We start from the raw sequence: 23,994 nt of genomic DNA, 5'->3' as shown, positions 1-23,994 counted from the left end.
TTCTTTTTTAACGCCAGGCTTGCAAGCTCGACCCACCTAATACCCTCTCGGAAACGCATGGAATTGCTTGGTGATTTTGCTACTGAGCAGCAGTGATGTGCAGCAAAAGACTGCTCGAACAACTTCTGGAGTTGACGCAGAGCCCTTAACGCTCGGCGTAAGCTTTGGCCGACAAACGGATCTGGAGATGCGTGCTTACTCCGAGGGCAGTAGGGTCCTGGTTCATTGCTTCCATCCTTGGAACGCCCGCCTTCGGAGGATTTCATGGCTATGTGGATCATTGGTCAGACCACGAATGATGAGATTCAACCCTTGATTCGTTTCTCGTTTTTTGTCCAGTACTGTAAGGTCATCAGAATGCGGACGTGTTCTCTGTGCCGTCATCTCACGATATTTACTTGCTCGCCTGGACCGTTTGACGTTGGCCTCTCCTCCCATTGGGCTCCGAAGCTGGCGGTTGGCTGTCATCTGCAGACAGAGGCGCGTGATCCCAATGTCGGCGAGCAATGCTGCCGAAATGGCTGACAAAGGCGGATCAAACCCGTCTCAACCCGCCAAAGCGCGCACTGGTAACCTATACTGGCGTTACCATGGTCTTGACCAGTCTGGCACGTCGCAGCGAGGCTGTCAAAAAGGCTCAAAACAGAAGCTCAGTTTGGCGAAGCTTTTCCAGAGGCACAGTGGCAGGCAACGTGGGTCAGGGTATTCCTCCCGGCCCCTCGGCGTACGCAAGTGGCTTGGAAGTGATCTGACTTTCGCTAAACCACAGGGCACGATTGGGCATGGAAAGACTCGCAATGCAGAGCGCAGAAAGCAATCTGGTCGAAAACCGGATCTGCTGTGGGAAACATGGTTGCCATCGCTTCTGTACAGCATTTTCATTCACGCATCACGTCAATCCTCCCACCCTTGAACCCCATCGGCGTGGCGCAAAGTTAGCGCAGATCAAAACGGCGAGCAATCTGAGCGGGCCGCAACGGGTATCGAGGAATAGCGCTCTTTGCCAGTCCGAGCCGAGCGCGCTAAAAATGCATACCCGCAGAACCGAAGAGGCCCTCGTGAGTGAACATGGTGGTTTGAGAGGATGCGAGAGAGCAGCACACGCTGGATGTTGACAAACAACACCTCAAGGGGAAATCTTCTTTCGACTTGGAAAGGTCTGGTATGTAGGCACAGTAAGTTGTCTCCGACGTCCCCACACTACTGATATTCTGCATGCGCTATCGATCCGTATGGTTGTGTGGGGCAACCTTTTCTCGAGCGCTTATTACCGAGGCAATGGGGTTCACAGCCTGAACGATAGATCTTTCTTGGGCAGGCAGTATTGCCTGTGCAGGGAACCGATCAGGACGAATTGCACTACGCTAAAGAGATGCCTATATCTATACAACGGAGTTCAGATTGCCCATCATCGAACCCCCACCCTTTTTCCGCCGCACATGTCAACTCACGCGTCAAACCCCATGCTGTTGGTCCATGTATCGTGTGCCAAGAATGCTTGTCGTTTGGCTTCGTGGGCACTCAACTCCGCAGGAACTACGTCGGACCCCAGGGCGAGCAGCGTAGGAATGCTATCTGCACCTAAGCTTGCAATGTGGACCAACGCTCTTGCGGCCTTCCCCGGGTCACCGGGTTGGTGTCCGTCCAATCCGTTGAAAGCCTTCCGCAGTGGGTCTAGCACTGGGTCGTAGTCAACAATGCGCAGCGCAGTGTGAAGCCTGTGTCCGGCTTTCAAGAATGCAGTTCTAAAATGTCCAAGCTGAACTAGGCACACACGAATCCCCAATGGGCCCGTCTCTCTCTGCAGAGCCTCAGTGAACGTAGCCAATGCTGCTTTGGAAGAGCAATATGCTCCTGCATTTGGACTGCCACTGAATCCGCCGATTCCGGCCACGTTGAAGATGACACCAGCCCCTGTACGCCGCATGTGGGGGAGCACTGTACGCGCGAGACGAATGGGGGCAAAAACGTTGGTGAGGAAGATATCTTCAAGCTCAGCATCACTGTCTGCTGTCAGCATCGGACAAAAAATGACGAAGAGGGGTAAAAGGGGGCCGAACAGGGGCCAGGCTGATAAAAACGGACCTTGTCTCTTCCACTGCACCTTCAAGGATATAACCAGCCGCATTCACCAAAACGTCCACTCGGCCCGCTGTCTTGATGATGTCGGCAATGACAGAGGAAATGTGCTCAGCCGAGGCTCGCAGGTCTAACTCAACCGTGCGACATCCTGCGTTCGCTGCGAGTTCAAGTCCGTGATGATCCCGACCAATAGCAACAACCGTCGCCAGTTTTGCTGCCTCAATTGCCACCTCTAGACCGAGTCCAGAAGATGCGCCGGTCACTAGCCACACCGGCCTTGTTGATGTTATCGGGGCGGACGTGGACGAGGACATGCTGTCGCTGTTTTGGGAATCAAAAGATAACGCCCGCTTTTCTAACGCCAAGTATCCGAAGGGCTTGGAAGGTGTTATGTCAAGATTGGATGAGATGGCACGCGTATTCTCGGATGTGCCCTGCAACGAGTGATTGAAGTCAATCTCAAATGCGTTCCTTATACCAGCCTCTGCGGCACGGACCTTCCCCTGTTCCATCTCGATGCCACCCTCCCACCTTGCCGTACTCCGGTCCCGACGGACCTGCGCCGTAACCTTGTTATACCTGCCGAATCTCATGCAAAGTCTGCCCCGTCCCTGGTTCTGTGTTATCAACATGCCGATCTTGTCCTTTTCGAGATTTCACTCGAGTTTGGGTGGTGGATGATCCAGAGCCTCTTTACAGGACGAATGTCAACACTGGAGATTCATCCGGGCATGAAACCGCGAACTAAGGCAAAGAGACATGATAGCCAGTGGAGCGAGCCCTTTCTGCCGCCATTCTCATCTCATCTCTGCTTTGCGGACAGATGGCCCGGCTTGGGCTGTCGACTCATAATGCCCATGAACTAGTCGTGTAGCGCAGATCTGAAATCAACTTTCATTGGAGGTACGGACCACAATATGTCCCCGTTGTCAAATGATGCCATTGTTGCAAAGACTCACGTTGTTCCACCGTTTAATCCCCTTCACGGGGGTGCCGTTGGCAAACGGACACCCGCTCACCGAGTAGTATTCAGTTTCTTGCGACGTTCGCCGTTCAAGCACATCGGCTGCAGCCAAGTCCAATCCCATGAGCTGCATGCATGAAGGTGTAGAGATAAGACGGATGAAGAAATACGAATATGACCTGTTTGAAGCCCGTTTTACATTGCAGAAGATTGGACGGGTCTTTGATGTCACGTCCGAGATACGGTACAAGGTCTCAAGGGACCCATCTAGGTTATTGCCTGGCACCAAAGGATATAAATTGCCCCGAACCTGCACCGTGAAGTCATTCTGTTGCTCTCAGACGCCTGAAAACGCCCTTTTCGACATATTGAAGTGCCGATCCACATAGCCATGCCCGATGGAAGACAATCCGACCAAGACGCCTACGTTCCGTACTTGCATTGCAACCACCCCCGTCCCCTTCACGATGATCCTATCTGACATGACCATTGGAGGACGCATGGCAGGACCTTGTCAAGAGACATTGTGCACAATGAGATCATCTTGCGGGCAGTACTAATGGATGCTGCACAGGTAAATACCAACCTCGGAATAGGTCTCCTTCTAGACTTGATTGTTGCTGCGAGTATTCCATCGAACAAGATATTAACTAGCCAAGGACGAGTAGCTTATTGGGGGTGGAGCAACCGGCTGCAGTCTGGTAGGTCACGCGTCTAAATCGCGGATTCACGTCTAGTCTTTTGTTTGCCGAGTAAATCTTTTGCTCTTTACATGAGTAGCTTTTAGCCCCTCTCTCAATTCAGGCATACATAAACGGTACTAGCTTAAGACTGCTCGGAGTCTTGAGGTTATGATACTAGGTACTTAAAATGGTATACTAGGGCTGAGAATGATCTATATGTGCTCCCTCCACAGTATTCCTGTGGTGGAGTAAAGATCAAACAAGTTTACTTTGGTAGTATGGAACGGTAATTAGGTAAGCAGAAAGTCTGTTGTCTCTTATCGCTTGCGGTATCTTCCACTTATCGTCCCGTGACCCGGTGCCGCGTCGCGCTTCCAAGCCACCCCGTCTGGTATAGGCAGGCAGCAATTTGACGGCGAGCCTCACGTACCTACCTTATCCAGGACACTCAGTTAATGCTGATACCACTCTGCCAAACCTCGCATTTCTGACTCGCAATCGCGGGTCCAAAGCCAGATATCGCACCAGACTGTTGGCGGCCTTGATTCGTTTGCATCCACCACCCATCGCAATAGCTTGCTTCAGAATGCCACCCAAACCCAAGAAGTTCTACGGTGTCCGAGTCGGCATCGAGCCTGGTGTTTACGAGTCGTGGGAAGAATGCCAAAAGGTGATCGCCGTTAGTGGTGCTGTCCGTATGTTTCTTCAACGTCCAGATCACCCTATCTGCCTTGCTAATCCCCAGGTTCACCAGACAAGAGCTTCTTTTCGCGCGATGAAGCAGCAGCATGGGTGGATGGTGCGCCTGCGGCCCCCGGTAAAATCACTCGGTTCTATGCCGTGGCTCGGGGACACAAGCCCGGGGTATACACAGATTGGGACAGCGCGCAGATGCAAACGACTGGGTTCACGAGACCAGTCTTTCGAAAGTTCGACACGCGTGCTGAGGCGGAGGATTACCTCGGGGCCTACCCAGCTGGATCCAACCAAGCTCAGTCTGCTAAATCTCAGCCCACACGCAAACGTGGGCTTGAGATCGATGAGGAGGAGGAGGTTGTGCTACCCAGGAAAAAGTCAAAGGCGGTCAGCACTGACGGTAAGATAACGATGGTATACACAGACGGCGCGGCGCCTGGTAACGGAAAAGCAGGCGCTTGCGGCGGAGTTGGTGTTTGGTTCGGTGCAGACGACCCACGCAACGTCTCGGAGCGCCTCGCCGGCCCACTACAAACCAATCAGCGTGCGGAGCTCACAGCCATCCTTCGAGCTCTTCAGCTCGTCGACCTTGATTCGCCAATCGAAATTCGTACTGATAGCCAGTATTCAATCGACTGCGTCACCAAGTGGTATGTCTCTTGGGTGAAGAAAGGATGGAAAACAGCAGGTGGTACCCCTGTCAAAAACGCCGACCTGGTCAAATCTATCCGGGACCTGATGGAGGATCGGGAGGCAAAGGGGACCATTACCATCTTGACCAAAGTTGTTGGACACTCTGGGGATTATGGCAATGATCAAGCCGACAGGCTGGCTGTTCTGGGAGCCCAACTGCCAGCCCTCGACGAAAAGGGCCTTGGGGAATGAATGCATCCATCATGCGTGAGACCACAGTTGCCTGCCAAAGTACTGTTGGAAGGGTTTGCGGTACGTTTCTTTGCGCTCCAGTTTACATACAGACTGGCCTTCGCGGCAGCTCACTTTTGGTCTCGCCCATTTCCTCCCATGAACATTACAGTCTTTGCACCAAACATGGCTGACAGTATTAACCAGTACGGCCGATCATCTTCTCCACCTTGTTCTCCAACGGCGCGTGGGCGGGGAAGTCATGCTTGACGTTGTGCATGCCGCGTCGAGCATCTAAGGTGGGATCCCGTCGACGTACCTCCTCCGTGACGCCAGGTTCACGGAGGGTAACATACAGTGCTGCAAGTCCAAGAGCTCCCAGACCGGCATAGCTATCACACATCAGCATCGCCACAATCACCTTTCCACAGAACACCCGACTTACATTACGTTATTATCTGGGTAACCCATCTCCTTGTCGACTCTCTTGATGGTCGCCTTGCTGGTATGCATCACATCGCCCATTTTGTCCTTTACCTGCCCTACCGTCTCCTGGGCCGACATGATAGTCTCGTCCATGTCGAACCCGTGACCCGTGTACGCGCCTCCCGAAATGCTGGAGGCACTCAAACCTGAGGACTCGAGGGAGGGAGGGCTCGTCGACGGGGAGGCCTGTTGCGAGGTCGGGTAGTCGAAGACGAGATCAATGTCGTCGACTGGAGCTCCGCCACGAGGGTCATTGATGTTGGATCGCGAGGATGGAGAGGTTGCGGTAGCCAACCGGGCGGGGGTGGAGGAAACATGGCGAGCCGATGAGGATCGGTAGAAGGTTCGCAGAACTTGAGGCTTGGGAATTGGCATTTTGGTTCGTTTTGCAGATCTGATTTGAGAATGAGCCTGATTTGAGTAAGTAGCTACCACGACAGGATGGTGTGGTGACAGAAGGAAAGTCAGCGTCAAGAGGCTGCCGGGAGAGAACTGGCAAAATTATACATCTGTGGACGCTTTGACTCGGCGCGTTGTTACGGTGCTGTGACGTATCGTCAGCGTCAAAGTGGAGGTGCTGGCCGTCAGAAACACTCGGGTCATGTCCTTATCGCATGATCAGATCGGATCACCCGAGAGACCGTGTGCCTCCCTTTCACTCTCCGACGTCAGTGTCCATTTGCAATTGCCAGTAACCAGCGCTGTCATCATTGATCAAGCCACCACAAACATCAAAATCAATGGCGAACGGCCGTGTCTAATGCCTGCCAATGAAGGCATGTCCGTCTCTCTATTCTTGTCTAGCGGGGAAGACGATAAAATTAAGGTACAGATTCCGAACGTCCAACTATATCCTACCGGTTCTCCATGCTGATGGCTATATCTACCAAGACCCAGGTTCGGGCAACTTTTGTCCTCCGGGGACCAATCTCTGGAATACATGGGTTGGGTCATAAGCGGCTTGTACCTCGTAGAGGAAGGCGACATTCTCTGGACCATAGCTTGCGATAGCAGGTTGATCCCAGCCAGAGTATGTTAGCATGCTGGGAGAGGTGAGGTCAGCACATTGATCTTTTGAGATACCTAGGTAGACAGCCGGCAGGATAAGCTTACATGTACGGATGCCATAGGTTTCGCGATTTGGCAAGATCGATCATGGACTGAACAAACTCTGCATGGGCGGGGAGAATTTCGGCCGTGTCATCCATGCTGTCCATTGTCAAACCAAAGTACAGCACTGCCACAAGTCAGCATTACCACATCTGAATATTCGTCGAAGCAGGAGCCAGGTCATACCTCCCAAAGTTTGATTATTGGTCAGATTGTCATTCAGCCCCAAGACATTTGAGCTTTTCGAATAGCTGGCCACCAGCGAGTTCTGAGTGATGGGCATCACAACATGCAGGCCATAAAGCCCAGGGATGTGTTGCCATTGTTGGAGCCAGCTGTGATATGCGGCCCACACGTCGCGATACAAGTCGGCATCGGCGTAGACAGTGAAGACACGCTGCTCTTGGACTTGACGATCGGGGAAACCGTCATGAAGTTCAAACGCTAGATCGGCGTATGGTCTCTTCTTCAACGTGCTCTGGGTGTATGGTGTGTCGACCCATCCGCGCATGATCTCTGGCAGCTCGTCAACAGCCCGATTGTAAATTACTGGGCAAAATGCGATGGATTCGTTTGACGTTCCATTGTAGCCATACTGAGGTAGAACGTGGGTGAGAGTATCCTCGACGGCTTGGCGGGTGTGGTAGTCGTAAATTTGGTCCGTCACTTGGGGAATTGAAGACTCCGGATAGTACTGGCAGAGCGTTATTAGGGTCACTGGACATGAAAAGCGTCAAATTTTCAACATACCACCACACCACCGTACACTGCACCTTCAGTCTCCACTGTTCTCAGGGTGGCATGCGTGACCACGCCAAAGTTGTTGTTCCCACCTTTGAGGGCCCTGAAAAGATCGCGGTGACTCGTTTGGTTGGCGTTCACAACTGAACCGTTTGCCAGAACAACCTCGTAGTTGAGGACATTGTCCACCGCAAAGCCTTCCCGGTTGAAGAAGTACGAGATGCCAGCTCCAACAGTGAGGCCCATGCCGACCTTCTCATAGCGGCCAATCATAGCAGTCAGATTGTGAGGGTCAAGGGCTTGGTAGATGTCTCTCATCAACAGGCCCATTCCTGCACGTATGGAACCAGCTTCCAAGTCCACCTCGGTCGTGTTGAGAAGCTTCATGGGCATGAGGACACCATCGTCGATGTTTGCGGCTTGGGGGATTGCGCTGTGGCCTCCTCCCTTGATGGAGAAGCGGCATTCGTTGGCCACAAAAAGGCCAACTGCCTGCGCAACCTTTTCGGTTGAGTCTGGCAGGAAGACACAAGATGGGTTACGAATTTCAGTGGCAGCTTGAAACAAGTGTCAGATACACTGGTCAAGGGTTGGGGCTAGATCAACCAAGTCAAACTTACACCAGAAGTCTTCATTCTCAAACGTCCACACATCAGTGCCTCGAGGCGAGACATCACCAGGAAAGACTTGGGCAAGAAGCGCGCACTGTAAAGATGTTAACCCCTATCTCCGAGAACTGTGCTGCACGGAAGCAGACGTACACATTCGGGAGTTGGCGCTGCAGTAACCATCGAGAGCGGCAACACCGAATAGCCCCAGAGGGCTGCCGCTGTTGCACCGAGCTGTAGCAATGCCCGACAGCGAGCCATCTTGGCAAAATGTATGAAAGAGTAGGTAGGTAGGTAGGTACGCTGACGCAACGCCTTGCACAATGCAGTGGTAGTAAAAAGACCCCGTCTCAAACCAAGGAAAAAGACAGCGGAATTAGGGATTAAGACCGACTGTTATGATTGGCAGGGTGCTGATCATGACACGACAGAACATCATGATTCTCGTTCATATTCTTGGCCGGGGCCACTTTATATACGATGCTCGACCTGCTGCAGATTTGGACCGGAGTACAGAGAATTCTATCACCGATACTCTTTTCTCACCAAAACCCTGGATACAGGACTTGGGTTTCAAATATCAACCAGCCGTATCTCATGCACAAATGCGGCGCTCAAAAGCTCCGAAGGATCCAAACACAACCGCAGTTTGGTGCCTGCAAATCGCAAGCCACTTGACCTATTTTGAACAAGCCTCAGTCCCTTCCTACAGCTATCCGGTCATTGTTCTGCCGTACCACCGACTTTACCAAACTATTCCAGCGATGTTTGCCAAAAGCGCCCAGATGCAGTCCATCCTTACTGCCTGCCTCCCCCTGGTGGCTGCTGCCCTTCACGGGACTCGGCACGTCCCTCAGTTCGACCGCCACGGTCAAGAGACCACCGACTGCCAGATTCGCTGCCCAAAGTCTGCCCACCCCAGCAAAGTGATTCTGCCAGCATTGACGCAAGCCAAGAACACCACAACGGGAGAATGGGAGAACACTCTCGAGTGTTGGTCCATCGATACCGTCGATCCGGATTTGACCGACATCGATATTGACAATGCCATTCGGCTGCACTGGGAGGGGGGTTTTGATAAAGCATATCAGTATATTTTTCATGGGGATAGCTACATGCCTGCTCATCCGGCTCCGGAGCCGAGCTTGATCTTGATGAGTGCAGGTATTGGTACGTTCTTTGCACACTCTTACCATGGCCTTTTCGCTAACGGTAATGCAGGAGATTTGCGAGTGCCTAGCGGCAAATGCCTGAGGGTAGGGGCAGGAGATGTCTTCTTCAGCGTTGGAACCCTTGGCAAACAGACGGCATGGTGGTCGGAAGGGACACTGGTCAGTGACTTTTATTTCAAGGATGGAAAGATTCCACATCACGAGGTCGTAGAAGAGATAGATGCTGGCAATGATGCGGTTGGGGAGGGTGACAACACATTTCACTCTGATTTGTAGGCAACTGGAGAGCGGGATGATGGATTGGTTATCATGTACCTTGAAAAGCTTCAACATTAGATGCAGAGGAGGAACCACGGCTTCCCAGGTTAAAGCAAACAAAATTCTGGTTTTGCATTTGCTCTTGGCGCCTTTGATTTGAGCTGTGAGTTGATTTTCTGTGCTGCTCGAAAATTGTGCTATTGGCTACATGTAGCTAGTGTTGGCATCATCGAAGACCATTTCCCCCCCCCGCCCCCCCATTTTTCATTTCAGCGGGAAAGTTCCCAAGTTCCCCGGGGGTTGCATAGAATCAAGACGGACACTTGGCGCCCAGCATGTCTCCCTGTTTTTTCATCTTGGTGCGTGAGAGAGGGAGGAATGTCTTGCCCCAGGGCGGCTGGATGAGGGACCTGCAGGATCGGCAACGCCTGGTATGCAACATGACATCAAAATTGTCGGACTTACCCTGACCCAGGTTGTCGGGTCCTGTAAAGACCGCCGCAGGGTCTCGTTATCCCCGTTCAGGGGAATGCGATGATCAATAGAACCACCACAGAACTCCGGTCCAATGCTCGTTGATGCCAGCCCGTACAATCAATGATGGAAAGCACAACTCGTATTAAACCCGCGCCGTAAACACGCTGGAACTGCCGAAGAAGACACTTGCTGTTCAACCGCTGCCACCCTAACCCTGAAGCACGACCAACCTTACCCACAATACCCCTGGACCCCTTTCGTGCCCACTTCACACCAGCCATGCGCCGCACTCCTCTGATGCTGGCCTCGGCCATCCGCTCCCTGCAACAACCAACATGTCACGATCTTAGTCTCAGCGTTCCAGTAACCTCGACCGTCCCTCACCATGACTTTGAGACCTCGGCATATTCGGCCGAGGTTCTCTACGCCCTTGCTACACGCCAAGTCCTCGTGACCAACACTTACAACATTTCTGCCCGGTACTGCGAGCCCGCTAGCTCTGTGGCCGCCTCAGACACGATCCAACTTTTAATTCACGGCGCGACCTTCAACAAAAACATGTGGGACGTGGCCTACAAACCCGAATCCTATTCCTGGGTGCGCCGCATGACGCAAGTCGAGGGCTACCCCACTCTGTCCATCGACCTCCCAGGTAACGGCAACAGTTCCTTTCCCGACGGATTGCTCGAATCGCAGACCCAAGTCTACGTCGAGACAGCCCACTCCGTTATTCGACAGCTCAAGGAGACAAGCGTGGTTGGCAACCGACAATGGGACAAAGTCGCTCTTGTAGGCTTCAGCATCGGTGCCATTGTTGCGAACTCCCTTGCCCTACAGCATCCAGATGATTCTGACGCTGTAGTACTGCATGGCATCTCTTGGGACGCGACATGGATCTATCCCGCCTTCCTGGCTGGGTTGCAAGGGCCAGCTCAGCAAATTGACCCCGAGAAGTGGGGACATTTGGAGCCGTACTACCAGACTCAGGCCAACAGGGAGGGAAGGAGGGCTGCCTGCTTTGCGGGGAGCTATGAAGAGGATATTGTCGAGTACGACTGGTTGACGAGAGACTTCGACAGTCTGGGAGCGGCCATCACATTTACCTATCACCTTGTTGACGCGCCAGAGTACAGAGGCCCTGTATTTTTGGGCATCGGAGATCGTGAGTCTGCTCTGAACGACGTGATTGATTCACCGTGCTAACACAATTCAACAGAGGACTCGACATTCTGTGGCGGGCAGTACTGCAAACATCAGCCCTGGGATCTGTATAGGAAGTTTCCAGAGGCGACGGGGTATGATGTGAAGGTGTATCCAGAAACGGGGCATCTCATCTTGTATCATGATACTGCGGAGCAGTTGATGGCAGATACCGTCAAGTTCCTGAGAAAGCATGGTTTCTAATAGGCGGAACCGAGATCGGCTGGAGACCTAGACTTGAAGACGTAGGAACTTCTAACATGTGGTTGGGAGTGACATCAGACTGGCTTTTATACTACTTGCCCAGACGTAGCTCCTCATGGTGTAGATGAAAAACAAAATAGAGTTTCATTTAGGTATTTACCACTTTATAGGCGCTACCTTGTATTCAGTTGATTGACCGTCTCAAAATCCCCACCATCGAGAAAATGCAACCCAGTTGTTTTGTCATCCATCACTTTTTGCTGTTTTTTGATCGACTACCTAGTGCTCGGTACGGCTTAGTTTCTACCTCAGCTCGGTAGCGGGGAGCGGTTCGGATCATGGGCCGTGAGGGTGACCGCCACATCCCCACCATTGCGCCAACACAGGGTGATATCAAGAACTGAAACACGACATCCGAACTCTGGTTATCGTCCATCTCCCACAGATCTTCACTGCATCTCCCGGGCCTCACAGCAGCATTCTCGCCCTCTGCGCGCATTTGTCCCCTTCCAGTGCATCTGCAGACCCTGTCCTGTCAATCTCATCAATCTCACATGTGCAATGCCATTGTCAGTGCTCTCCCTCTTCAGGCCAAGCGTTCTGCAGGTACCGCTCTCGATACAAGGGTACCACATCCCCGTTGTCACCCCGACCCTAGCAGCCATGCAGGCCAAGCCAACACGCCCTCCTTTCCGGAATAGCCTCTCTGGCCTTGGCGGACTCGCTTGATGCACCGATATCACCCGACGTCGCGTTGTCAGTCAAAGCCCTGCGTCCCCTCACTGCTTATCCCAAGGCTGCTTCCCACCTACTTGGGTCATGCTCGTCACACTCCTTTCACTCGTTTGCTGCAGTTGTGTAGAACAGCACCGTCCACATTTGGCATCACTCGTTTGGCCAAAGTGCGGTTGTTTGGAAGAGGGATGATTGTAAAAGGTAGAAAAGACGACCGCATCAACGACTCATAGCAATGCATATCCACGGTGGAAATCACGTCGGGAGCCACGCTGGACACCACAATCACTTACGTGCAAGGCAAGGAGGGTTTAATTGGGACTGGTGGTGCAAATGGTACCCATGGGATCCTCGATGTTCTAGTCGGACAACAAAAGGTGGTGGTGGTGGAGGAGGAGGAGGATGGTTCAATGGTAGACCAACAACGACCTCAAAAGTGGAAACACCTTCGCCGACACCCGCTCCAACGCCAAAACCCTCTCCAACACCAACCCCGGTACCAGCTCCGGCTCCGGCACCAGCGCCTGTTCAGTCGTCCCCAGCACCGACGCCAACAACAGCAAAGGCGGTAGCAAACAACCCAGCAACAACACCAGAACAGCAGCAGCCGGCAACGACACGGAGACCGGCGGATGGAGGGGCAACAGATAAAGTTAATGAGGGCACACCAACAGCAACGGATAGAGGCGGGGCTCAGGCAGGGGGAGGTCAACAGGACTCATCATCACCAACCCTTGTCCCGCTCGTGGGGTCCGCTCCTCTAGACCCTACACCCGACGACCAGTTTCCGGGGGGGCAAGGTTCTTCAGGAGGTGGACAGGATGGCGCGACTGCTGGCTTCGGCGGTTCAGCGGGTGGTGGACCGGGATCAGGTTCAGGTTCGGGACCAGGAGGCAGCGTAGGATCTGGAGGAAACGAGGGAAATGGAGGACACATCGTTCCTGGGTCGACGAACGGCACAATTGACTCACCGGGGACGCCTAACAATAATGGTTTGTCAACAAGCGGTGGGCTGGGTGGCGGCGCCATTGCTGGTATCGTTGGTAAGTTTATCCTGTTTGGTATCATGCTGTTCCTTGACTAACGGTTTCAAGTTGGCTTGCTTGGTCTCCTTGCCCTGGTTGCACTTCTTATTTTTTTCCTTCGCAAGAAAAAGCCACAGGCCCTTCAAAGGGTAGTAGAGAAGTTCAATGGCAGACCAGGAAGCTCCTATCCCGTCAGCGCTCATGGAGCTGAAGGTATGGACAAGACCTTAATCGCAGGAGGTGCTGGTGGCTCCGTGTCGGCCGCCGGAGCCGCGAGACGTAACTCTCAACGGCAGGATCAGCTACCGATGCAGCAACCCACGAACGCCCCAACACTGCGCCCTGTGAACACCAACCTGCGCGCCAACCGGGTATCATCACCCACCAGAGAGTCGACGAGAAACAGCAACGCCTTCACTCCATCGCCCGTCTCTCCCCTCTCACCTGCCACGCCCGCCAGCGTGCTTGGCTCAGCTCCTCTTCCCTCGGCGTATCCCGTCCGCTCTCAGTACTACCAAGCTCCTCCTTCCAAACCAGGCCCCCTTACTCAAGCAGGCCATCCCGGAAGTTCACAATACGTCCCCCCATCCAACGCCGGAGGAAGCCTTCACGTAGCCCACGCGACATCGGGCGCGCATATGAACCGAGCCAGCAGCGTCAGCAGCGTCAGCACCACCAGTGCTTTGAGCGCCATCCTCAACCCGGCACAGATGGTATGGCCTATGCCACCACCTCCCACGCCGCCAGTCAGCGTGCCAGACACACCTCCTGCGATGGCTCGTGATAACAGGCCGCAATATGTTGATCTTTCGGCGCCTGGACAAACGGTGGTAAGAATCAACAAGCCCCCGAGTGTGAGAAGACCAAGGAGACAGAACTCGAACTATTGATGTTGTCTGTGGCGCCGTACTCGTCCTTTTCCAATTCACCAACTATACTCCTTTTGTTTTTGCACCGAGTCGTCCCGGTAGCATCGCTGTGCCAACAACGTCATGTATACCACACTATCTGAGCGTAGTTTAGATTCATAATGCCGTGCCCTGGCACCATCGCCCCCAACTGAAGAAATTGTTTTGAAGTTGTGGAAATGACCACCTACCCAATATATCCGGCTGCGCCTCACCACCGCCAGAAGCCCACTCTTCCACCGTTGTCTGGTAAGACGAAGCGACAAGCAACGGGAAGATGAAGCCGGACTCCGGATCTCGGTTCCTTCCCGATTTTAGGGACGAATCAGTCTCACCTCACAGGGTACTCAAGGGGCAAAGCAATAATGAGAAGCTACCTGATACCTAAATCTGATCTGAACACATGAGGTTGGGTGCCTGCCTCGTCCATCCACACACTTGACCTGAGAACATTACAACTGACCCGTGACCACAACTATCTATCCAACTGGGTAGCATGAAAGAAGAAGTTTTTGTAAAAAAAAGAAAGAAAAAAGAAGCATCTTGGCAAAAAAGACGCAGTGGCTCATATGATCAAGCCCTCGGTATCTGGTGGTATGTTCTGCTGACGGTACACAGGTACATCATCTGGTGGTGCTGGAAAGTCCCCGCGTGTCTCGTAGGTACGAGCCCAGTCGTCCCATTGATTGCAATCGGTCTTTCTCCTTGTTAGGTAGTGGCGTAGGATCGTCAGTTTTGCCAGTACCCTTGCCAGTTCCGTCGTCAGTCTTTTCAATACTCTCACCAGGGCCAACAAGTTCATGAAATACTCTTGGCCTGCCCCCAGACACATACTTCAGCAGCACGATCCTTTGATCCGCAGTCAAGTGGCTTTGATTCCACCCTGTGCTTGAACCTGGCCCAGTCCAGGGGCTGGGCGGACGTGTTTGTGTGAGTTGCGGAGGTGTCGATAGGGCCCCGGTACCATGACGATTCCCTTTCTGTGGCTCATTACCTGTTGACGTTGGCGTCTTTCCTGCTTCCTCGCCAGTCTCTCTATTGAGCTTTGTGGGCCGACGGTCAGGTGGAGGAGGACGGCCACGACCTGGAGGGGTCTCAGGAAGTGCGATGGTGTAGTCGGATGTTGATGTCGGCTTTGGACCGGTTATTCTCACTTTGACAGTGCCAGGCGAAACTGGGATAGGGGGTGGAGGGGTGCGTCTCCTATTACGTGAGGGGGTGTGCAGGGATGGCCATTCACCTGGCATGCCATGCGGTGTGTCTAGGAATATTTCCACTGCATGCACCTCTGGATTCACTTTCTTCTTCTTCGGAATCTCAACGTACACTGGGAAGGAGGGTGGCTCCTGGGTGGTAGACTGGCTCCGGGTCTTCGTCCAGAGGCTCCGTCTCTTACGGAGGACTCTGAGTGTCTCCTCCCAGACAGGGAGCCAGTGCGTAGCAAGATATTGCGCGTCCTTTGGAGATGGTATTGGAGGGTGGGGCGAATGTGATGAAGCTGACCTTGCGGTGAAGCCGGGAGGAGGGGGGGGTTCTGGTTGGGCATCCCCTCTTCGGTCGGTATGAAACCTGTGCCTGTCCGTAATGTATCGAAAGTAGCTTGCCCACTCTGGATCACGGGGAAAAGGAAACGGCCCAGAGTTGTGCCTGCATGAGACGCAGCTGTTAAAAGACGATGCTCTGATCTCTCTAATCCAGGGCGGGTTCCCGGTTGCACCACGACCTGCCCAACGCGTCCTCGCCTCTGTGCCTTCCCAGCCTTTGACGCTGGGATATAACACACAAAGATGACTCCCAACCATACTCGCCATGTGGTCAAGACTCGATAGTGCCGCTTTCGAAGCCTTAATTGCCGCGTACCCCCATGAAACCTGGAGAATCGTACTTAAGAGGGCGTAGCCAAGAGGCCCGGCCATGATCTCTTCTACCATCTTGACGGAATCTATGACCACCTCCCAATCTGGATATTCAAGGAGGAGGCGTGCTGCCTCCGGAAGCAGTGCTTTTCCCGTGTCGAGAAGGCGTGACGCCAACTCTACAAAAACGGGTTGGATGGTGAGTAGATGAAAAGTATGACAGACCGGCAGCCTGAATTTGAGTTCCGACAGGAGATGAGTGCATTATGTCGGATGGAGGAAGTTACCAATCTAACAAAGGATAGCAAGAACCTGCCTCGGGGAGAATCGTCAACCGGGACATCTTCAGCTGGGTCAGGGGAACCCGGGGGGTCTGGCATTGGAGCCTTGGTGTTTGGCTTTGGGGTATCGGCACTCAATGGAACGAGGTCGACTGGACTGTCGTGACTTGGTGAAGAAGACTGTGTTGGGGGGGGGGGGAGTGGGGCTTGATGGGGAAGAAGCGAAAAGCTTGATAAAGAATCGAAGAGGAGCACCCAGGCTGGATGGCGTAGAAGTGACTGGACTGGCTGGCGTAGGTGTAACGGGGGCGGATGAAAAAGGGTCGGCAGGAGTTGATGGAAGAAAGACAGAAAGATTGGATATGAATGATGGAAGAGTTGTAAAGCTTTGTTCAAGTGCTGTCTCGAAGATTAATTGACGAAGGCGGGCGAGATTCTTCAGAAGAAAAGAGAACAGATCTGATGGAAATGGGGGACTAGTCGGACTTGTTGGACGCGGAGCAAAGGCCTGATGTGTTAAGACGAGGGCTATCTGGACTTTCTGGGGCGGAGGAGGGAGAGCGTGGCACAGATTGAACAGAGCTACCAAGACTTGGTGTAATGGGAGCTGACGAGGAAGAACTGGTTGTGTGACTCAAAAGAGCGCTACTGGATGGCGACGCAGATGTGACGGCTTCTGGTTTCGCGCCCTCCGGAACGAACTGGACCAACGCAGGGTCATCAAAGTCACTTCTCTCTAGAAATACCCGGTCATGAACAGCGCGTTGGTCGAGATACACGAGTTGCAACGGCTCGTCATCAGATCCCCAGTCCGGAAGGCGAACGAAACCCCAAGGTCTTGGATCCAGGTAGTCCTCGGGGGTTGGGCTAAACGATTCCCGACAGACCAAACACCCAATGTTCCTCGGGTTCGCAGTCGGAAAAGCTCAGTAGCACAAGGGAAAGCTTCCAGATCTGGGTGTCAGGATCGGCGAGTAAGAGATCGAAGATCCAGCTGTTTGCAGGATATCTCTGCCTCAAGAGATAAATGTGCCAATTCTCTGGATCAAGAGAATAGTCTTCTTTTGGTAGAATTTTCTAGTGGGGATGTGTGTGTTGTAAGACGTTGACGACGGATAGCCTCTTTGAGTTGTGTTTGAACTTGTCGTCTCTTGCGGAATAGAAGGAGCTCAAGTGTCGACCACAGCAGATGTCCATGGATGTCTAGCCAGGGAGTGTCCGACATTATAGGGGTGGAAATTCAAGCAGGCCCCACACCCAAACAGGGCCAAGTGATGAGAGAGACAGATGGAGATAACAGAAAATGAAAATGCTAGAGATAAAATGCCAAACATAATGGTGAGGCGGCTCACAGAAGGCTTCATTGTGAATATGGGCCCCTGTGAAAACAGAGGAACGGGACAAAGAAAGAAAACGTGCCATGCTGTTTGAATCCTTTGGGTGGGTAGAGACTGTGAGCCTATACAAAGGTTGTTTGGTGATTTGGGTTTACAGTTACAGCGAAAAGCATGCGTTTTTGTTGGCGCTGGCAGTAGGGTTCCACAGTGACAGCCGGTTAAATCTCGGCGCGCTTCCCCCGCCAAAAACGGCCGCGCAACCCCTGACAACGCTGTTCTCTACAACCCAAAGTAAACACAGCTGGCCGCGACCACCTCAACATCACATACCCATAGATAACGCACCGTCATCGCCACCAACGACATCGACTTTCCTCACGACAGCGACAACCTGCCATCAACCATCATCATGTCGGCCCCTCCTAAAAGGTCCTCCTCTGCCAGAGCAGGCGGCGACAAAGACAAATCCAAAGTCCACAAGCTCTCCCTCAAAGGCTCCGCCAAATTAGTCGCCGAATTTGTTCGTCGCCGCCGACCCCCTCCCACCCGTATATGCCCCCTTCCAACGGCGTCCCAACTAATCGTTGTCTCTTCTAACCCAGTTCCAATATTCCATCCATACTATCCTCTTTCAACGCGGCGTCTATCCTGCCGAAGACTTCTCCGCTGTCAAAAAATACGGCCTCAACATGCTCGTGTCCTCGGACGATCAGGTCCGGTCCTACATCAGGAAGATCATGTCCCAACTCGACAAGTGGATGCTCGGCGGCAAGATCTCCAAGCTCGTTATTGTCATCACGGACAAAGACACCGGTGAACATGTGGAGCGGTGGCAGTTTGATGTACAAATCTTCAAGAAGGCGTCCTCATCATCCAAGTCAAAAACATCAACACCGATCGGGGACGAAAACACAGGGGAGGAGAGGCCAACAGCGACCGAGAAGGAAAAGGACAAGACCGAAGCCGAGATCCAACAGGAGATTGCGGCGATTTTTCGACAGATCACTGCGAGCGTCACGTTCCTGCCGCAGCTGAGCGGGAATTGCACCTTCAACGTGCTGGTGTATGCTGATGCTGACAGCGAGGTGCCCGTCGAGTGGGGAGACAGCGATGCCAAGGAGATCAAGGACGCGGAAAAGGTACAGCTGAGAGGGTTCAGCACGGCAAACCACAAGGTCGAGACGCTGGTCTCGTATCGGTTGGTGGAGTGAGATTTGCCATGAGCAAACATAGGGGCAGTGCATCCTATCTTTGCATTGGCCACCAGCGCTGATTAGGGATGCCAAGGAGTTGGGAGTACTGGGAATGGTGGAAACATGGTCTTTGTTTTTATTTATTTACCTCTGTTGTTGTGCTAAACCAGACACTCACATTTATTTTAGCCAAAGAGAACAAGATACAGCAAATCATTGCACATCCATTTCAGAAGAAGCATTCCGTTTCATGCTTCGCTGGTCCAAGTCTCCATGCTATCTATGGTCCCGCTCGTATTCCTCAAATCGCTGTGTCGCGTCTGCCAATCCGACTTTACGACAAACGCTCGCAAATTCTCAAACCCGCTTGAAGAAGTACACGTAGGCAAACTTCTTCATCTCCTCCACATCCTCCACCTTGACCACCTTTTCATCGTTGAACAGCACCCACGAGGTCTGCTCGCCGAGCTTCTTGCGGATAAAGGCAACGTAATGCCTGAAGCGTGTGGTTAGTATACTTTTATTAACGCAGCCGGTGGTGTAAAGTCTTACCCGGCATGGATACTCGTGCCCTTGTGGCATACAATAGACTGCAACTGAAAGTTGGCTGGAAGTTCTGCGCTTCCTGCCCCCTTCTTGTCGCCAGCCGGTGCCGCCGCTTCCTCTTCATCCACCGCACCACCGTCGTCCGGATGACTGAAAAGCCACTCAATAGCGCGCTCAACATCTCCATTGGTCTCTTTGAGCGCCTTGACTGCTCGTGGCCCACCAAGTCCCATGCTTTCCAACATGGCCAGCTTCTCAGGATCTGCCGCGCTGGCACATCCGCTGTCGCCACCAACAGAAACAGGAACATCGATGTCGGGATCCTCCATGTGCGCAAACAGCCACTCCATAGCTGAGTTGGCATCCGAGTTACCGGTCGCATGCAGCGCCTTTTCGCAACGAACCCGCGGGAAGCCCATGCCTTCCAACATGGCGAGCGCCTCGGCATTCGGAACAAATGCCGGAACGTTGCTTGCCGCGGCAGCCTCGACTTCTGGCAGCGCCTCCTCATCAGGTTGCTGACCCTTGGACAGATAGCTGTCCAGGGCAAAGGGCTCATCGTCAACAAGCACGGGAACATCTACTTTTACAGGGACCCAGTTGACAACCGCCATCTTGCGAGCATTGACCACGAGCACCTCGGGGAAGGTCTTGAACAAGGTGCGCTTGGAGAAGCCGTCCTTGCTGCTGCAAGAGGTACAGCCAAGTTCAACCACCTCTGTGGCTGTGAGATTGTCGAGGCACTCCTTCAATGTGACTGGCTTGTATTTGGGCTCTTCTCCTTCTTCGGCTGGCAGCTTTTCGAGGGGTACGTCGATAAAGATGCTGTCTTGCTCGTTGGAGCTGTACCGGACCTTTTTGCAGTTCAGGCACTGGAGACGCTGCTCAAGAACAAAGCGCATTGACTGGGTGGGGTCCGGGAGGCCTGACGGGTGCTTAGACCGGGTGATGAGCTTGATAACATGTTGCAACAGCTCAAACGCGTCTTGCTGGCGCATTGTGGAAAACTCGGCATGGCCCCGGCCGATAAGGTGCTTGAGCATCGATGGCTGAAGGCCCTTCTGGTGAGGAACCTCGGGCGAGTGTTCCGACACGGTGATGTCCGACTCTGGTTTGGAGTATCGCCCCGACAGCAAACCATCCGCGATTTTGCGCAGCTGGGTCTCAAGATCTTGGGCAGGGTCGAGCACGTCGGGAAGAGGTCCGACACCTGCACCATAGCGCTCTTGGAAAGCAGGAATGTCAAATAGACATTGGATAATGCTGGCCAGGTAACAGCTGTTTCCCAGGTTCTTCAGACCCGTCAAGCCAGGGCCGAACTGGGGGGTCAGTTCCTTGCCGTCTTCTGTTGTCATGGAGAACTCCCATCGAAGGTTTTGCTCAATCTGCATCTCGGTCAGGCTCTTCTCCGTCTTTTGACGCTCCGAAAGGAGAATGCCCCAGTTGGCAAGGTGAGCCCCAAGTTCCTCGTCGACACGCTCCTCGTCGCATGTGTAGCAGTAGACGTCAGCAGTCCCTTCAGGGGTGATCGAACCAAGCTTGACGGCAACTCCGTGGCCGGTTTCTTGAGAGTGCGCCAATGCGTGGGAGTTTCCACCAACGCCACCAAACTGAGCGCGTCCGCAGCCCAGGGCGCCACACTGTAGACACAGCCAAAGGTTCTCCTTCAAGTCACACTTGGAGCAATGGCCTAGATCCTGAGACTCAATCTGCTTTGGTGGATCTTGTTGCAAGGTCAGAATGTGCTCGCAGCTGGTCATCTCCTGCTCCCAAGCCTTAACCTCTTCCTTCTGAGAAAATGTGTTCGCCTTCATGACGCTGTCGACGATGGGGCCGATGGCAGGATCCTCTTTGTCGAGCTCGTCGAGGCCACACTCCAGACATTTCACCGTGGTCTTGGTCTCGTATCGATCGGCTTCCGTCTCGGCGGCGATGGCCAGCTTGGACATCTTGAGCGGCGGCTCATCTCGCTCAATCACCTTGCGGGTGCGGCGAATGTTAACGACCAAAGGATGGCCGTGAGCGGTGCTGTGGAGCTTGGCATGGTTGCGGTCGCCAGGACAGCCGCCGTTGAAGCATTTGAGGCAGACGTCAAGGCCTGCAGGATCGTCGATGGAGTCAAAGCATTGTGTGCAGTCCTCGCGGTAGACCAGGTCGGATGGCCCTGGCTTGGAGAGGTCTACGTGTCGAGGGAGCTTGGTCAGTGATCACAGCACAAGAGACAACATCATCGAGGAGGGGAGAACGCACTGGCTGATGAGACGTGAGGGCACGCCATCTTTGTCGACGTAGACTGTTGTGGTCAAGCAACTGGTCGAGACAAACTGGAATCACTGACTGAACTTCTGATCCGAATGAAGCTACCTAGGGTAAGGAGGCAGAGCTGAAGCTGGTGTTGGAACACAGGGCGGGCAAACAATGGACGAGCAGGCAGCGAGTGAAGACGCGGGGTGGCGGGGCATCAAAGCTGCAGCCGACCAGCCCCAGCAAGGCGGTTGCTGCCCCGCCTGCGTCTCAATGGCTGATAACGTTTACCTGTTCTACGGTAGCATGACCAAGGTAAGCTATTGAATACCCTCTGTAAGATGGCCTACCGAGAAAACAGGAAGTCCAAACCATCGGAGGCAAGCTAGCATTCACTGATCAACAAGTGATTTATAATAGCCACCATCAATTCGATGGTCATGGCTGGCTCGGTCTCCGTAATCTGATCATCTTATCTCCGCGGGGGGGTGGGCCCTTACCCACTCGACAGCTGCAGCCGACGTCGGAATGACGCTTGGTGTTGCATCAAGAAATGGAATTGGCGGTGTCCCACTAACAGATTGTGACCAGTATTCAACGCGATAAACCACCTATCTGTTAAGCAAGCTTGGGCCACCCTCTTTTCACTCTGCCGCGGGAGAATCGCCCCTTCAGTCATCATGGACAAGTCCCGCATTTCCATCTTTCGCCCTCAAATCAATTTTCTTTGAAGCATTTCAAACCTCGATTTCTATCAACGCAAATAGCACCTGATATTCCGTCCATTCCATATCAAGTCTACGACGACTACTTCCTATCAGATCTCCCGAATCAACCCCGGCACACAATACAACAAACACCATGCTTTCCAGAACAGCCCGCGCCGTGGGTGGCCGTCTCCTCGCCCAGTCCCTGCGCCCGGTTGCCATCCCCGTTGCCCGCCAGTTCGCCCCGATCGTTTCGCGCCCTGCGACACGCCAGTACCACGAAAAGGTGATTGACCGTGAGTATTTCCCTAATTAACAACGTCGATATCGCCCTTTTCCTGCCTCTTCCGCGCTCGGCTCGGAAATACTGACATGCTGTCGCTTTGCGTCACAGACTACTCGCGTCCCCGAAATGTCGGCACATTAGACAAGAAGGACAAGTCCGTCGGTGAGGGCTTAGTTGGTGCGCCTGCAGTATGTTGTTTCTTACGGGTATAATGTTTCCTGGAGGCATTCTAACTATGGACCTGTGAACAGTGCGGTGACGTTATGCGTCTGCATATCAAGGTCGATCCCGAGACACAAGTCATCAGTGATGTTAGGTTCAAGACGTTCGGCTGTGGTTCTGCCATGTAAGCACCCCTCTTCCTCTTTTCAACAAATTCTGGGTTCGGTTCGTCATCCAAGTCCGAGAATCCGAGAGATGAGGCTACAAGTCAAACAATATGGGCCGACGTGGAGGCGGCTCGATCCCGGAATGACCACTTCGGTAGCGCCGTGGCGCTGGAACAAGCCCCATCTCGGCGATTCAGACGGTGAATTTGGGGACCGGCGAAGCTATACGACAAGCATGCGAGATTGGGCGTGGGCGTATGCATGCTGATCGTGTCACAGTGCTTCTTCCAGTTACCTTACCGAGCTCGTCCGCGGCATGACCCTCGATCAAGCGTCCAAGGTTAAGAACACGGAGATTGCCAAGGAGCTTTGCCTTCCACCAGTCAAGCTTCACTGCAGCATGCTTGCCGAGGACGCCATCAAGTCTGCTATCAATAACTACTACAAGAAGAACCCGCAAGTAAAGCCAACAAACCTTGCCGGGACAGGCGCCACTCTGGAGTCTGTTGCCGCTTAGAGGATTGGTTGATGCTTGGATGTAGTACTGTTGTTGGACCGCAAAAGATTTTGGATTGAACAGCCGAGCTCGCCATCATCTGAAGGATGGTAGGGCATTGACTGTGCTGGTGGCCGTTTTATGCCAAGGTTTTCGTTTTTAGCATTTGTTCTTGGGTTGCTTGCCGCATTTATGAGATTGGGGTTGGCAACAAATGTTTTGGCATGCGTATGTACATGTATGGAGTGTGACGCCCCCTCATAGCGGAGTACGGCCGGAGTTTGTGGTTTTTGCTGGGGCTTTATTACCAACGGCAACGGGAATCTTCTGATCATAGCTGGAGTATGTCCGGAAATAAGATATCAACTCTTGTCCCTGTCTAATCTTTTGGTCTTGGAGGGTATATCCTGTTCCAGCCTGACCGACGGTGAGCACTGTTATGATGCCTCGAGCTGGGACGCGGACCATCGTCGGTCTTTTGAGGCGCCCATGACGTTTCATGAAAC

General features: G+C 53.2%; 10 protein-coding genes across 10 annotated transcripts; 5 read left to right on the top strand and 5 right to left on the bottom strand.

Moving 5' to 3' along the window:
* Positions 1 to 1,447: 1,447 nt before the first annotated feature.
* PODANS_4_230 (uncharacterized protein) lies at positions 1,448 to 2,020 on the bottom strand (the record flags this gene model as incomplete). The annotated part of the gene is made up of 1 exon (XM_001903571.1): positions 1,448 to 2,020. One exon carries the CDS (start codon positions 2,018 to 2,020, stop codon positions 1,448 to 1,450), a length of 573 nt encoding a protein of 190 aa, XP_001903606.1.
* Positions 2,021 to 4,315: 2,295 nt separating this feature from the next.
* PODANS_4_220 (uncharacterized protein) lies at positions 4,316 to 5,310 on the top strand (the record flags this gene model as incomplete). Its single annotated transcript, XM_001903570.1, has 2 exons — positions 4,316 to 4,424; positions 4,484 to 5,310. 2 exons carry the CDS (start codon positions 4,316 to 4,318, stop codon positions 5,308 to 5,310), a joined length of 936 nt encoding a protein of 311 aa, XP_001903605.1.
* Positions 5,311 to 5,488: 178 nt separating this feature from the next.
* On the bottom strand, positions 5,489 to 6,150 carry PODANS_4_215 (uncharacterized protein; the record flags this gene model as incomplete). The annotated part of the gene is made up of 2 exons (XM_001903569.1): positions 5,489 to 5,681; positions 5,735 to 6,150. 2 exons carry the CDS (start codon positions 6,148 to 6,150, stop codon positions 5,489 to 5,491), a joined length of 609 nt encoding a protein of 202 aa, XP_001903604.1.
* Positions 6,151 to 6,658: 508 nt separating this feature from the next.
* Positions 6,659 to 8,495, bottom strand: PODANS_4_210 (uncharacterized protein; the record flags this gene model as incomplete). The annotated part of the gene is made up of 6 exons (XM_001903568.1): positions 6,659 to 6,818; positions 6,889 to 7,012; positions 7,072 to 7,579; positions 7,636 to 8,183; positions 8,247 to 8,331; positions 8,388 to 8,495. 6 exons carry the CDS (start codon positions 8,493 to 8,495, stop codon positions 6,659 to 6,661), a joined length of 1,533 nt encoding a protein of 510 aa, XP_001903603.1.
* Positions 8,496 to 8,671: 176 nt separating this feature from the next.
* On the top strand, positions 8,672 to 9,682 carry PODANS_4_200 (uncharacterized protein; the record flags this gene model as incomplete). The annotated part of the gene is made up of 2 exons (XM_001903567.1): positions 8,672 to 9,403; positions 9,458 to 9,682. 2 exons carry the CDS (start codon positions 8,672 to 8,674, stop codon positions 9,680 to 9,682), a joined length of 957 nt encoding a protein of 318 aa, XP_001903602.1.
* Positions 9,683 to 10,420: 738 nt separating this feature from the next.
* PODANS_4_190 (uncharacterized protein) lies at positions 10,421 to 11,545 on the top strand (the record flags this gene model as incomplete). Its single annotated transcript, XM_001903566.1, has 2 exons — positions 10,421 to 11,303; positions 11,358 to 11,545. The coding sequence occupies 2 exons, from the start codon at positions 10,421 to 10,423 to the stop codon at positions 11,543 to 11,545; spliced, it is 1,071 nt and encodes a 356-aa protein (XP_001903601.1).
* Positions 11,546 to 14,836: 3,291 nt separating this feature from the next.
* On the bottom strand, positions 14,837 to 16,144 carry PODANS_4_180 (uncharacterized protein; the record flags this gene model as incomplete). The annotated part of the gene is made up of 1 exon (XM_001903565.1): positions 14,837 to 16,144. The coding sequence occupies one exon, from the start codon at positions 16,142 to 16,144 to the stop codon at positions 14,837 to 14,839; it is 1,308 nt and encodes a 435-aa protein (XP_001903600.1).
* Positions 16,145 to 18,096: 1,952 nt separating this feature from the next.
* Positions 18,097 to 18,898, top strand: PODANS_4_170 (uncharacterized protein; the record flags this gene model as incomplete). The annotated part of the gene is made up of 2 exons (XM_001903564.1): positions 18,097 to 18,207; positions 18,290 to 18,898. 2 exons carry the CDS (start codon positions 18,097 to 18,099, stop codon positions 18,896 to 18,898), a joined length of 720 nt encoding a protein of 239 aa, XP_001903599.1.
* A 339-nt stretch (positions 18,899 to 19,237) lies between these two features.
* Positions 19,238 to 21,704, bottom strand: PODANS_4_160 (uncharacterized protein; the record flags this gene model as incomplete). Its single annotated transcript, XM_001903563.1, has 3 exons — positions 19,238 to 19,376; positions 19,433 to 21,605; positions 21,677 to 21,704. The coding sequence occupies 3 exons, from the start codon at positions 21,702 to 21,704 to the stop codon at positions 19,238 to 19,240; spliced, it is 2,340 nt and encodes a 779-aa protein (XP_001903598.1).
* Positions 21,705 to 22,531: 827 nt separating this feature from the next.
* PODANS_4_150 (uncharacterized protein) lies at positions 22,532 to 23,509 on the top strand (the record flags this gene model as incomplete). Its single annotated transcript, XM_001903562.1, has 4 exons — positions 22,532 to 22,673; positions 22,772 to 22,851; positions 22,915 to 23,009; positions 23,272 to 23,509. The coding sequence occupies 4 exons, from the start codon at positions 22,532 to 22,534 to the stop codon at positions 23,507 to 23,509; spliced, it is 555 nt and encodes a 184-aa protein (XP_001903597.1).
* Positions 23,510 to 23,994: the final 485 nt, after the last annotated feature.

Source organism: Podospora anserina, chromosome 4 (assembly GCF_000226545.1).
Source record: "Podospora anserina S mat+ genomic DNA chromosome 4, supercontig 1".
Classification (NCBI taxonomy): domain Eukaryota; kingdom Fungi; phylum Ascomycota; class Sordariomycetes; order Sordariales; family Podosporaceae; genus Podospora; species Podospora anserina.
This window is presented reverse-complemented; position numbering and strand designations above follow the sequence as displayed.